General features: G+C 33.9%; 1 protein-coding gene across 1 annotated transcript in view; it reads right to left on the reverse strand.

Annotated features, from left to right (window-relative positions):
* LOC124369634 overlaps positions 1 to 15,208 on the reverse strand; it is a 61,357-nt gene that overhangs the window by 25,764 nt on the left and 20,385 nt on the right. The window contains exons 4-13 of the mRNA XM_046827686.1: positions 14,994 to 15,116; positions 13,426 to 13,476; positions 12,262 to 12,286; positions 12,046 to 12,154; positions 9,590 to 10,145; positions 8,579 to 8,747; positions 3,402 to 3,594; positions 2,120 to 2,278; positions 1,932 to 1,959; positions 1,710 to 1,749 (exon numbers count right to left, since the gene is read on the reverse strand). Coding sequence (XP_046683642.1) covers positions 1,710 to 1,749; positions 1,932 to 1,959; positions 2,120 to 2,278; positions 3,402 to 3,594; positions 8,579 to 8,747; positions 9,590 to 10,145; positions 12,046 to 12,154; positions 12,262 to 12,286; positions 13,426 to 13,476; positions 14,994 to 15,116 — 1,453 coding nt within the window. The remainder of the gene's footprint in view (positions 1 to 1,709; positions 1,750 to 1,931; positions 1,960 to 2,119; positions 2,279 to 3,401; positions 3,595 to 8,578; positions 8,748 to 9,589; positions 10,146 to 12,045; positions 12,155 to 12,261; positions 12,287 to 13,425; positions 13,477 to 14,993; positions 15,117 to 15,208) is intronic.

A 15,208-nucleotide genomic window follows, 5' to 3' on the forward strand; every position in this document is an offset into this window, starting at 1 on the left:
AACGAGTAAATAAATCAATCAGTCAGTCTACTACGTCTTATAAGAATAAATATCTCATAACTACAATATAGTGTTTACTGCTCGAGAAAACATAAAGGATTAATTGGAAGTTCTTATATTACCATCTATACCTAATCATGTATAAGGAGTGTCTAAATTCATGTAACAATCTTTTTGGGTGCAATATAGAAAAAATAACAATTTTTAAAAAATAAAGTGACTAATCTCATTTTTAGCCTTATTCTCCATGTTCTCATGAGCCACTCGCCTGTGCGGGGACTTGGGTGCAATATAGAAAAAATAACAATTTTTAAAAAATAAAGTGACTAATCTCCTTTTTAGCCTTATTCTGCATGTTCTCATGAGCCACTCGCCTGTGCGGGGACTTGGGTGCAATATAGAAAAAATAACAATTTTTAAAAAATAAAGTGACTAATCTCCTTTTTAGCCTTATTCTGCATGTTCTCATGAGCCACTCGCCTGTGCGGGGACTTATTAACCAGAATGAATGAGAGAGTTGATACAGTAAAAGACTGACCATATTGATAAAAAGCGCAATGACCACAAACAGGATATGAACCTGAGCTATCACTAACTCAGATCCAAAGTCCAAAGTCTTAGACAACAAGGCCACCAGATCTCCAAATAGTTGTGGTCTACAATAGTTTTGTTCAAAAGTTAAACTTCTTTAGAATTATTGCCCTTCAAACTCAAAGGGTACAATTTGTTTGATTAAGGTAGCCAGTGTTAAATCAACATTAGATTTTCATCCTTTGGAGGAAATAAAACTCCAAAAATGTATGTTTTGGGAAAAAAATATCATGGACTAAAAAAGTATTATTTTGTTCTGTAGAATACAAGTACATTCTACAAGTTTGTTGCACCTTGTAGATGCAGTACAGTTGAATTAAGGACTACAAATATATGTACAATTTGCGTAGTGTGCTATTATCATTGATTTTACTAGTTAAGTACAATAAACTATCATTTTGGTGATAGTAGTAAATAGTTGGCTGAAAAAGCTGACTGTCACTGTTACACTTTACATTCTGAAAAAGGATATATAAAAAAAAAATAGGAATGTTAAGGACATATGTCATCAAGTTTAACAAAAATAACTGAAAGAATACAACTGATATCTGCTTTCTACTTCAGGGGTCAAAACTTAGAACAAGAGGTTAAACATGTAGAAAGGCAACAAATTAAGAACCATGCCAAACTCCAATTAGAAACAACAAATTAATTATTACAGAGAAAACGCCACTATTGTTCAACATGTTATCGTTTCTTGATTCCACCTTCATAGTTTCTGAAACCTTTCTATGTTTTTTAACGCTTTGAGTGCTGTTAATAAAATAAATAGCCGTTTATAGAACACTGCCCTCTTAAAAATAATTTTAAAAAGTCATTACTTACAAACTACACTTACCTTAATTACGTAAAATAAAATTCTTACTTTTATTGCTAACTTTTCTCATAACATAAAATTATTATTGTTTTGAAACGTTAAAATCAAAATATAAACAATTCAGATAAGTGTTCTAAAAACAAATTTTAACAAGGTTTAATTTTTTGTTAAAGTTATTCTAAATATATTTGGATCCGTTCCAAACATGTTTGGTGTTCTCGGAATAGCTGTAAACACTTTTTAGCAAATATATAACTAGATTGTTTCATTTCTTTTTTTTGTTATACACTTTGAAACTTACCAAGCCAGTCAATCACCTTATACTTTGTAAACCAGCGAAACTAATACAGTGTGTGTATTTAAGCAGTGAGTTGTGTTACTAAGATACTTATAGATGTCATAGAGTATTCTAGATAAGATAGAGGTCTTCTAGATTAAATAAAAATGAAACACTGATTCTGTCAAACTATTTAATAAACAATACTTCAAAGTTCTGTGATTCCGTCAAAAGTTTGAATCAAACTGTCAATGTTGTGAAGAAGAATAGATACCTGTTATCAAAATAGTTTTAATTAATGAAATACAGAATAACAAATATCTTTAAAATTACTTGTCATCCTTTTTCGTTGTAAATATTAAACTTTAAGCAGAGAAATTAAATAAATAGAAATGTTTGTATCCAGGACGCTGACAGGAAATAGAGTAGGCTACTTGCCATCAGGCAATGGTTCCGAGAACTCCTCAGAAGTGTCCTCAGCGTGGCTGAGGGCTGCTCTATGGCCGTTGACCGAGCTGCTCGATAGAGAGAACCGATCACAGTCGGAATACCAGTCTCGATTTGTTAACAGACTCAGCTGCGAATTCTGCCGACTGCAACAAACCATTGCAATAGGAGTAACTTAAAACAGGTGATTTATTCAAGCAACGAATTTACAATAAGAGCCTCCTTAAGCAAAAATATAAATAGCTTACAAAAATAGTCAGTGCTATAATATGGCTTTAATTATCTTGTCTTTTATAACTTTAATATTAGAACTATTGGAGGAACGCCAAGTTTGTACACTTTTTTAAGTACGGTATCTTATGGATTATGAATAATAAACATTTAATCCAAATCGTTAGAGATTTAATTTTTGAAAACTACTGTTTATTACAAACAATATCGTTTCCAAACTGTAATTTTACCATTCTTATGGTCATACACAAGCACAACCACAAAAAACTGCACCCTCAGCTTGCAACAGAATTTTTTAACTTCAACACCAAAGTCATTACGTATGTCAATGTTTCTGATATTATCTTGGTGGAAACGAGACAAAAAACATAGGGACAATGAAAGATCTATTTCACATAGATTAAATCTCTTGTAAATTTGAAATAAAGTGATAATGACAGTACTTGAAATGAGATATTTGGAAATACAGCATTCTCCTTTGAGTTCTACAGGCACTGATTTACTAAAACAGTGGAATATGGATAATTCAAATGTTTTAAATTCAAACTTGTGGATTGTTCGAACTTATCTTCTGGTCTCAGTACTTGTTTGATTTCTACAAATTTAGCAACGTGAGCCATTCGCCTTGCCCTGGTAAGGTCATTGACTTGCTCCTCCAACAGTTAACCTGTTCTCAACCATCACTGTTATGATAATATATCTATGTGTGAAAGTTGTGTTTGATGATTTTCTTATTGCATAAGTACTTACATTTTATTTATTTTTATTATAGTATAATTAATACATTAAATATTCAGTATACAGTCTTAACTATGTTTCTAGCATTCTTGCATTGTTAAAGAAACATAAAGAAATTTAAATGATTTTTTTCACTCCTTTTTAAAACACTTGTGCAGTTGAAAATTGTGGATTACTTTTATTTTCATGACTTCATTGAGGTTCAAACTATATAAGTACAGTTATATAAAGATTAATCTTTAGTTAATTACTTGGACAATTTGACAAAACATGTTATCTGTGTAGACAAGACTAAAATACCTGTAAGTGAAATAGGAAGAAGGGTCATCTGGATCTGTATCTGGATTGGTGCTGCGAGTTCGGCTGATCGTGGAGTCACATGTCCATGTTGGACAGTGATTGGCCGTTGCTGTTGACGAACCTCCCGACTCTGAGCTCTCACTGGTTTCTCGTTTGTACGGATGCAGGACGCCACGTCGCGTCCTAAACCCTACTGTCGCAAACAACCAATTATAGCTCAAGATGTAAAAGTTAAAATATACTCTGTATACACATTCAGCTGCTAAGAGGAAATACGCAAGGGCTATATTTCTAACTTGTACAAAGTAAAATATGTAAATATGGGTGGGTTTAGAAGTTTTGCTGCAATAGCTATTTGCAAAGGAGGTGTACTGTACAGTAAGTGTCCCAGATTCAGGTAAAGCTGAGTGCAGCCTTTGTAAAAATAAATCTTTAACAACAAGAAGTTTGATTGGCTTGAAAATTTTGTGCAAAAAATGAGTTAAATGGTTAATCTTAGACAGCTTTGGCACAACAAGAACTACTATCAAGAAACACAAGGTATTCCAATAGTCAAAATGATTAATATACAACAAGATTTTTGGAACATCCTGTACATTGTAATTTAAATATAAATGAAATACCGTACCTGATCTGTCATCCAGACTTGTGTCTCTCATATCAGGTATGACTCCTGGACTTCGCTTTTCAACTGGCGAAACTTGCCATAAACTGTAAATCAGACTTGAAATTAAAGAAAGACTAAGCACCAATTAAAAGTAATAGCTTAACAAAACTATAAACCCATTTGAAATAACCTTGCATGAATAGAAAATGTCTGAGCCACCATCAATTTGCCGCTACGGAAGACAAAGAAGAATGCAGTATTGCCCAGCAAAAGAGTTTCAATTTGCCTGAAATCTTGAACCAAGTCATGATTTTGAGAGCAGTGCTATGTGTTTATGGTCCAAAGCTAACTGTGCTGAAGCTTACCTGCAGCGTATGAGCACTAACATCACCAGTATTGGAATTGAGAAAACATGCAACATAAATAAAATAACCGTTACTACGGTGTAACCTTGGTCTTGGTGTTTTTAATATTGCTGTACCAACCGCCCCTAGCAGTGCCTCTGGAAAACACGCCAAGGTCTTCCAAGCAGAAGTTGTAGCAATAGAATCATGTGCTCATACAAATGAAGCTAAAAGGAGCAGAATATTTAATACTCAAAGATAGTCTGGCAGCATTAAGGGCGCTCAACATCTGATCATTTGACTCAAAAGCAGTATGGGAATGTAAGAATGTACAAATGGAACTGGTATGAAATAACAGGCACCCTTGTCAAGACAGGCACAGAAAGCCTTCTGGTAGGGCCAGAGCTAGGCTGTGGAATAGTTTTCTCCTGCAGCAAATCTCTAGTAAGATTAGAAACAGATGATTAGATCCTTAACCTGAAGAAAAGCCTCAGGAGTTAGGCAATCTAAAATGTTTATCTATCTTTATGCAAAAGGATGGTCAGCACTCTTCGAACAAAGTAAGGAGGATATGACTAGTGTTAGGGATGTTGACAGGACATGGCCCTCTTAGGAAACATCTTATGAAGGTGGGTCTAAGCCAGACTGATGAATGCAGACTCTGCGGAGAAGGAGGATGTCAGAGATCAGGAGTCCCGAAATCTTATAGGCTTCTATAGAAACCTCAGATTCTGAGGGCCAAAATCTTACGTAAAGGAGGACCAAAGGTCCTTTAAGCTAGGTGCGGAGACCCTTGTCTTTTTCTCTCTGCAAACAAAAAAACCCACCTTTAACTTACCACCTTCCCCTCTATCTTCAACCCATCCCCTCCACCCAGCAAGGTGTCAGTATTTGCACTTCTTGTTGATATACCGTACGCACTGCACTAGTGTCAGTCACTAATTGTATGTCTGGTGGAACTTTAGGCATAGTGTTACAATTAACTTAATTCACCTTAATTATCAAGACAATAGACAATAGACAAAACATAGCCTCTCAAATAAACATAAAAGCAAAGCAAGCATTTGCGAGAAAGGAACTCTTCTACCACAAGAACTGCAACATTCCAGAAGCAGCATTTTCGCTTGCTTTTTTAAACTTCTTGCCATCAGTCTCACACTGAGAGTATCTGGCAGAGAGTTGAAAACTTCACTCAGTACAGAAAAGACTCATGTTATTCCTAACTAAATGAACACAAGAGAGAATGTTATTTTGTTAGAATAGAGATTTGCATAAAAATCACAAGGTTTTTTTAAAAAAATATGACTAACTGCTAGTTTGAAACCAAAACGTTTTCATGTCCCCAAATCGCAATTCTGTAGCACAGCTAAGAGAACATCAATCCATTACTAGCAACAAACAGTAAAGTGGAGTAAAAAAGTTTTAATAAACTTCTCAGGACAAAAATACCGGAGTTCAGTTTTCTGCATATCTTATCAAATCTTTGTCAATTTCAATTTATAAACATATTATGGGTTCACAAGGCTCCATCTTATTCTCTATAATAAAAAAAAATGATTCCACAGATCTACATGTTTTTATATGGAAATCAACTAATTTACTCAGTTATAACAACATTACATTCAACTGTTTATTTTGCATTTCTTTCAGAATCATATTGATGTACAAACAGAGGCATTTAACAAAACACAACCATTAATTTTTTAACTTGTTTATAAACAGTCTGCACTGCCAACTGTGTTATCGTGACAGCTCTACAAATTTTAACTCTAAGACATAAACGGTTTGGTGTTAAGTTTATTAAACATGAAACAACCATATTTGCCACAAACAAAAATAGCCAATAAATTGTTCCTGGGTTATTCATTTCTGGTTGTTTCATTGCCACTTCAGTACTTGAGTACTTCAATGTTATGACTAACACTATGTACATGTGTAAATAACATGAATATGAGATGTCTTGCAGATAGTTGCGCTTAGAGATAGCTCTAAAAACTATTGGATGACAATGAAAAGGAGAAATTTCCTGCTTCTTATGGGCCCTTTGCCTCTATATCAATGAGGGCTCTTACCAAACCATATGTTACAGTTTTTATCTAGCACACATTTTATATCAAAATTATTCTAATAGTCTTAGAAATTTCAAGCTGTTCGACTCTCCCTCTCTTGAAGTTTTTAAGAAACATGTCAAGGAGTTTTTGATTCTCAAAAGCAGTGAGAGGGCCCAGTTACTTATCTCTGTTGACTACAGACGGACCTAGACTGTCTGACAACTGACTGACGGCACTGTCCCCTCTCCTCTCCTCTTCAAACTATAGATAATAAAATCCATTCACTAAGTAATTAGCCTATTTTTTGTAATTTTTGTTCACTCAATATTTTTATTTGTTTTTGTCTACTTTCTCCACTATATTGCTGATTATCGGAATTCGAGGTCTTATTTATTTATTCTGCTTTAGATGTCTTCTTTCAATTATCAAATTTTATAAAATTAATCTACACTCTGCTCGAGATAAAATTCAAATTGTAACAATTTCAACTCGAGTCTACGCACAGGCCCCTAAGGCCCATGTAGGCTCTTTTCCCATTATTTGAATTTATCCAGAAATTATGTAGCAAATTTAATGCTGTTTTTACTAGGTATGCGTGTATGGATGTGGATATGTATGTGTATGTATGCGTATATACATGTATATGTATATATATGTATATTTCATCTCTTTATTCATTATATTGATTTATTTATGTAACATAAGTGTTTTTTATATTATTCAATGTTAATTATTTAATTTTAGTTTTTGAATTGTATTACTAGAATACTTTTGTATGTTTTATATGAATTAGATAATATACAAATGCTACATTTGTTATCATTTCAATGTAAAAATTTATTTTGTATTTCATATCTTTTTGTGTGTGGAAATAAACGTGATTTGATTTGATTTGATGTCAGATACTTCCTATAGCATCAAATGTACAACTAGGAACGATCTGAATAAGATGCTGATTTAGAAACTGAACACCTTCCTGAGCATCCATCACTTCTTGTCTCATCATCAGACTCTCACCAACCCTATTAGAGTCCTAACCCACTTTGTGCTATCCTGAATATAAATCTGTGGTTATTTCATTACTGATGGCGTACTCATGGGCTGATTGTTGATGTGGATTCCTGGGTAATTCTAATACTCATCCTCATCAAAAACTTCAGTAACATAAGCGGGATCAAGTATTGGTGAATTTTGTAGGAGAAGCAGCTCACAAAGTGATCTAAATTCCCTCTGAAGTGATCTAATTTTATATTCATGGGAGGTCTCCAAAAAAGAACAGTTCATTTCACCTAAGAGCTCTATCCATTTTTTTAGTAGGAACAGTGAATCATATTGGATTAAGTGACTTTTGAATCACCAGCAAAGATTAGGAATGCTGGTTGCTACCAGGGACATGATAACTTAGCTGTCACTCACCCAAAGAATAAATTAGTTTATGTGCATTTCATATAATTTAATAGGGCCCTTAAACTACATTATTTTTTAAGGTGCTTAATATAAAGTAATTTAGTTAGTATCAATATCTTTATAGTTCTATTCAAAGGGAGTCTTCATAGTCGAATTTAAATAAAGGGAATGCCTTTGAATAAAGTTGCAAATCAAAGCAATGTCACGAATTGTTTGTATTGTATCTAAAAAGTAATTTTATAGAGAAGCTCGAATCATTATTTACAATTTTATTATGATAAAAAAAATTCATCAATCTCACAATGAAATCTCGGCATTGCAATGTTTATATATTCCTCTGTAGGATCATGGGATTCCTGAAAAGGATGAATGTCTCAGGATACCTTAGGGGATAGTTGCTAACTACTTCACTGACAGGATCCTTAAATATGACCCAGAAGGTGGTCCCAAGGAGTATCTTGTCATATGGTGTGCCCCTCAGGGCTCATTGCTGGAGCCTTTTCTTTTGAACTTCATGGACAATGAACTTTTAAGACTAAAGCTACCAAGATAAGTGACACCTGTGGCTTTTACGGACAATGTGGCATTGGCAATCGTGGGGTAGTCCGTTGACATTGGAAATCTTTTTGATATCTCTGAGCCACAAGTGTATGAAATCTGTGGTACTGGAGCTGGAAAATCACAAGACAGCAGTCATGCTCATCACCAGCAGGAAGAAGATGAGAACCATCAAGCTAAGAGTTGGTAAGAATGAAATAAAATCCTGACCATTTATTAGAGATTTAGGAATAACGATCAACTCGCGACTCAATTTTAAGTAACCAGTGGAGCATGCCAGTGCTAGGGCCTCTATAGTAGCAAAGATCCTCTCGAGGTTCAACTTGGGAGGTCCCAAACAGAAAAGTAGAGCACTCCTGTCGTCTGTTGTCTCATCAGTCTTGACATATGGCATTACCATACGGGCTTACACCCTAGTGCTGCAAGTGCCTATAAGACAGATGGCATCAGTCTACCAGCTGAGTGCTCTACACATTGTGAGTGCATTTTACACAGTGTCAGAAAACGCAGTACCTATAGTTGCATAGTTCTATACGCAGTATAGAATAGTTGGAGAGGTGCCTTTAGAGATCCTGGCTGAGGAGCCGAGATCTCTCTATCAACGTCGAGAACCCTCATCACTGACTGCTATATAACTGAAGAAGAGCGACTAAGAAGCCTTCAACACTGGCTGAATGCTTGTGACACCTCCACTAAGTGGAGACGGACATATTCTCTGATCCCTGAAATAAGCCAGGGGTACGCGAGTGCAGGATAGACTAACATTACAACCCCAAACAGAACCGTGTCTCTACTTGGACTAATTTGAAATCCTTAATTGAAAATACAGAAAATTAGACAGGTGACTTTTAGACTTTTATTTATTTGTACACAACAACACAAGTGCAGAAACACACAATAAGTCAGTATTGCATTCACTAACCAGAATAAATTATTCTACCTAACAGAAAATAATTTCTAGTGAGTGTACATAACTAGGAAATACATACATATATTAAGACATATCTTGTGATAGTATAATTCACAAAAATGGACTAATTAAAAATAATTTGTGACTAGACCCTAGTAGTAAAAATAGTAAAAAGTGCAATCTGTAACTTATAGTCAATTATACATTATAAATGTGAAAGAAGTATATTGAAAAATAAAAATTTGTATCCAGACACACGAACAAATAATGACTGCTTATATGAATTATGTCCCAAATTGGATCATGATTACTAGGAAGGTAGTCACAGTTGCAACCATCGAAGTTAAAGTTTCTTTGTTGATCTGAAAAAATCCTCCAGCAGAAAACTCCACGTTTTGGTTCCACAACTGTAGCAAGAATGATTTTAACTCCTCTCTTAGTTCGGAACTCAAGTCCTGGTTGATCAGCTTTCGAGTAAGCGATGCAGTCTCGCCGGCCGCCTCAGAGACTCGAGAGCCAGAGAGAGTGATCAGCATCAGGAAACTGGCATTGGAAAAGACATAAGCAGCAATAGACCACATGGATTTTGTGTCTTCCTCGGCAATAATACGGAACAAGAAGTATAAACTTTCAGTAATGCTGATAAATGTAAAAAATATGGAGGCCAGTAGTAAGTCACAGTAGAAGTCGTTGGCTTGCTGCATTGCATCGCATAACAGATGGTAGGCACTCATAAGAAGCTCGACCTTCTTACAGGAGACACGATCTTGTCTCAGATTCATGTTTAGCCGGTTCCGACGTAGAATAGACTGTCTGACATTCTCACTGATCACTTCCAGTTTGATCCTGATGTTCAGGAGACTGAATCTTTTGGCCATGCAAAAGGTGACTTGTTGGAAGTGGACTAATATACCAGTTCGTCCACACAACGTGACACTCATGTAGAAAAATAACATAATCCTCCTGAAAATTAGTTCATGGTCTTCTTCCAGCGATCTCAAACACTGGTTTACTACTTCAAATGTTATTGGAGTGACCGTGGAAAGGACGATAATCGGTAAGTTTACTGTATTGCAGTACTCAGGTGTTCCAAGTTCCATATTGTGATCAAACGTTTCTAGAAAGTTGCAAACTTCCTGGAACTTAGGGTACTTTATGGCGTAGGTAATGGACAAAGTCAGTAACATCATCATTGAACTTCCATAGATCAGACTTAAAGCTAAGGAAAGGATGTCGAAATCTGTGTCAGGAAAAAGTACTGTGGGATTTTGCTTAAATCTCATGTAAAATTCAAAACACAAAGATCCCATTCCAAGTAAACTCACGATTAAACCCCACCAGAACACTGTTGGAGAAAATACGAGTCTCGTCACTGTAGCAGATTCTGGCACATATTTCAGTGGGAACCCAATGAATACTTGGCAGTATAAAAGAGCCCCTTTCGAGAGAACACTCATTCTGATACAATATTCTTGTTGAATTACAGAGCTTAATTATTATCTTAGATCTATTAAAAAAACCAATTTATCTTTATTTTACTGAAATAAGAGCACAGTGTATTTTGCAGTTCTTTATTATCAGTTTTCAGAGATAAAAAAATGTTGTTTGATATTAGAAATCTCTAAGTAGCTGTTTAGGAGATACAAAATGTTAGACAATTTGGTCAACACAAAACGCACACAGATTAACTTAATATTCACTGATTCAGAATGTTACAGTAAATAAAAATCAACAATACTGTCTGTATATGATCGTATACATCACTTTGTTAACCAACTATCATTACAACATTTCTATGAAGGATGTTTCTGCCTATGCACATTTTGTGTAAGCAACTACATTACTGATATACTAGTAATAATTCACTAAAAGCAATAACAGAATGGCTTTAACTGTCAAAATGTGAAGTTTTATTTCCAATGCCTCTTTGTGGTACTGAAGAGCACTTGACACAGACATTCTTCAAAACTGTTTAAAAATATTGTATTATATAATGCCAAACAATGAGATTGTTTAATCCTGTTTGCCAAGTGTACATAATTGATTATTGTTTTGCAGAAGTTATATGAACAACATACTAAGATGATTAAATTTCTACTTGTATGTATTGATTATTTTTGCTAACTTAATTTTATAAATAACGACTGATAAAATATACATTTTTATGCTATCATTATGGATCGGCAAAGTTAACGTTTCTATTGCTGTTTCATTCATTTGAAAAGTAAAAATACAATAAAATTATCATTATGTAATAAAATTTAAATGAAATGGTTTGATGCAGTAACATTTAATGCTTTCACAACTGAGAAGGGGACGGCTCATAAATTATAAATGTAATTACCCATTAAGTGACATCTCATTTGAAAGGTCTTGGTAAAAGAAGAAGAACAGTGGAAACTAGAGCTTTCTATCTCAACCCAGTACAAAATGGTAGCTCATTACATTAAACAATTTTGTGCCGCCCCCTCCCTCCCCAAAATCCTATTTAGGGGAAATGGGCAAATTTGTAGCAGTGACTAATAAGTTCATTTATACTTCCTAGAAAGGTGTCCCAAGTTCCATCTTTCCATCTTTATCCATACTTTTAACTCACACTGTATATAAATATATTTATATACACTCACGTAGATATGTGTGTTTAAGAAATGCATATAAGCTGTTTTTGCCATGGAGCCAAACTTCCATAGATAAATCAAGCAGCAAACCCATGACCCATGATATAATGTGTTTTATTATATTATTTTAAAATAAACCAATTTCTTACCTAGGTTGGCTGTGATTCACTGGTTCCTCAATTTTTTTTGAGCGTGAGGCCAGCAATCTAGAAGCTCTGTCATCATCAGAACTGGACTCTTCCTCTAATTCTGATGATTCTACAATAAAATGATAAGTATCAGTAAGATCTGAAAGTCAGGGTATGCTCAAATATAAACTAGGTTACTGTTATTGTCCTCAAAATGGAACTATTAGTACAGTTCACTGACCCTGGAAGCTCCGGTTGTAGGCTGAAGCAGGAAGTATGATAAGAACACAGTAAAGTCTATGCTTATTATAATATGGAATGGAAATAAAAATATGGTCCTAAATAAATAATGTATTGTTATAATGTTATTAAATGTACAAATAATAATGTTATCATTATATCTACTTTTATTATTTATGGTGGTGGGGGAGCACACACCACCAACCCTAGGTACGGCACAGGGTCCTCATAAGAGTGATGAATTTCATTTGGAGAGAGGCATTTAGTACACCTAGTATTTCACTTAAATAATTAAAATATTATGTTGGATGTGCCTTTTTATGAATAAGTAAATTATTGTAATTTCCCTCAAAATAGAGCAATTAGTATGAGGGTATTGTAAAAGTTTTTCCCGCCAATATGAACAAACAGTTTTGAACATAATAAATAAATAAAATCAACTTTTTATTTTTTCATTTTTCATGTACAAGATGTTATTAAATGGTCATAAATAAACAAGTAATTTTTCATGACATAATTTTACTGAGATATGAATAATTTATTTATTTGAATATTTAATCGATGATTATTTAATTTGAATAACGGTAATAGCGGTAATGTATGTAAGTATGATGAGGTTCGAGAATTTGGCACCATAATGTTTCAGTTCTAAGCGCAGGCTACATGCCCATTATGACGTTCATTTCCCTAACATAACTTTATGTTTCTATATTTTTTTAAACTTATTTGTTTACCGTTTTCTTATGAACATTTCATATCTGTTTATTTAAACATTTTTTAAGAGACCAATCCCCTTTTCCGTTCGATCTCATGGGCCACTGGCCTGTGCGAGGATCTTATCAAATAGAATAAGGAGAGTTAGTACAGGACAATGTCGACAATATATTTAGTTCTAAGTGAACAAAAGTATGTATTTACAAAATTGTTTTATTATATTTTGTGAAAATAAACTCAAGGTAAAAATTAAAATTCCAATTTTAGTTACTTATAATGAGTATAAATATGCACACAATTTTCTCACAGCTAGTTGACCCTTCACTGTGCTGTACTGCTTTTTAATGTTATTTAACATAAAAGACAATATCAGAATAGAACTCACTCATAGCTGCAGCTCGAGACCATGTGCCTTTCTCAATGCCTATCCTACTCCCGTGTCTAAACCTGCTCTCCATAGGTGGTTTTTTTGACGGGCAACACGTGTTTTGGAATAGCCTGAAATGAACAATAAAATGAAATGAAAAATGTCCTTATTAAAGAAGCGGAGTTGGGGCTATCAAGCCCTCTCTACCACTCAACCTCATATCGTATACAGTAAATTTACAATATTTAATACAATTGTGGTAAATTATTAACTTATTCTTTAAATAGAAAAAAATGCTTAACCCATACAAAATTAAATGATGTTAAAGTAAAAATCTATATAATTAAATGAGTTCAATACTTAAAATACAAAAGAAAAATTGTATACATATTATGATAAATACAATAAAATTCAAAATAAAGAGCAAGAAGCAAGAAACATTCAATCACTCTAACACACACTGATTGACCACATGACTGCAACAAGCAGCACCACCAGCGTCACCCCCACAGGCCCCCCAGCAGCAAGCCCCTAATCCCCGCCCCGAAACGAGCACGGTCCTCAATTCATCTGATATTATCAGGGAGAGCGTTCCAAAGGTGATAAGCCTGAACAGTAAAGGAACTATTAAATTTTATTTATTTTTTTTTTAATTTAAATTTTTGAACTATGAACTGGAATTGATAGTAATGTGGATGCCCTTCTTGTAGGTCGTTCACTAATATCAGAGATAAAGTTGAAATGATCGGACAGATATACAGGATATTTGGTTTTGATAATTAAATGTAGAATAGAAATAATGTGGAATTTACATATTTGATTAAGTTTCATGAGTGACAATTGCTGAAAATGTTGTGTAACGTGCTCATGACATCTGAGATTAAATATAAATTTTATACAGTAGTCCTAAGCAATATGGAGTCTGTCCGATTGCTCAACGATCGTGTCACTCATCACAACATCACAGTAGTCAAAGTGTGGTAGTATAAGAGTCTTAATAAGCATCACCTTAACATGTTATTTCTAGATAGGTTTACTTGTAGTGAAGACAGCTATAGAAGTGTAAAAATGTAGTATAGAATTTGAATCCTCCAAAGATCAAAATGAATCTTTATTAAAATATTAACCATGTTACTGAATTAAATAGTAAATAATTAGGAGGTTTTATGTACTTCCTAGGTAGAAGTACAACCCTGCACAATCATTCTCTTATACTTCCTCTTTGACAGTGACATCACCAATTTCACGCCTGGAAAGGGTTTAATCTTTAAACTAATTTCTCTTAATGATATATCATATCCAAAAAGATACAAATATTAAATTTCTTTCATTTTCTATCTACAATTTTGTAATTGGACACACATTTAGCCAGCAGCATCAAATTTCATTATTATCCTTTTGATCAAAAGCGAATTCTGCACCACTAAAATGTATACCATTGTTTCTTCAACTGTTTGTCAAATCAATGTTCCTGAAATTTAAAAATAATTTATCTGTCCAAACTTTGGAGAGTTCTTACTACATAAGTTTTGAACAAAGTTTTATGAAATAAAAAAGTCTTATTTTGACATTTAAAATATGCTGTATATGATTTTTGCATGGATTAAAAAACCTCATTAGTATACTGTAAGTAAATTAATTAGAATACCTTGAAAAACCAAGCTCCAGTTTTTTTCCACATTTCTCTAGTTTCTGCACATATCTTGCACCTCCAAATAACTTCTTTGCGGGATCCCGAGCATGTTTCGACGCCACACTTTTGGCACACAGTCTGTAATCATATTTATACAAATATACTGTATATCATTAGCAACAAATAAAAAAAACCTATTTTAAAAAGTTACAAGGAATCGCATTCTTTTG

This window comes from Homalodisca vitripennis, chromosome X (genome assembly GCF_021130785.1).
Source record: "Homalodisca vitripennis isolate AUS2020 chromosome X, UT_GWSS_2.1, whole genome shotgun sequence".
Lineage (NCBI taxonomy): Eukaryota > Metazoa > Arthropoda > Insecta > Hemiptera > Cicadellidae > Homalodisca > Homalodisca vitripennis.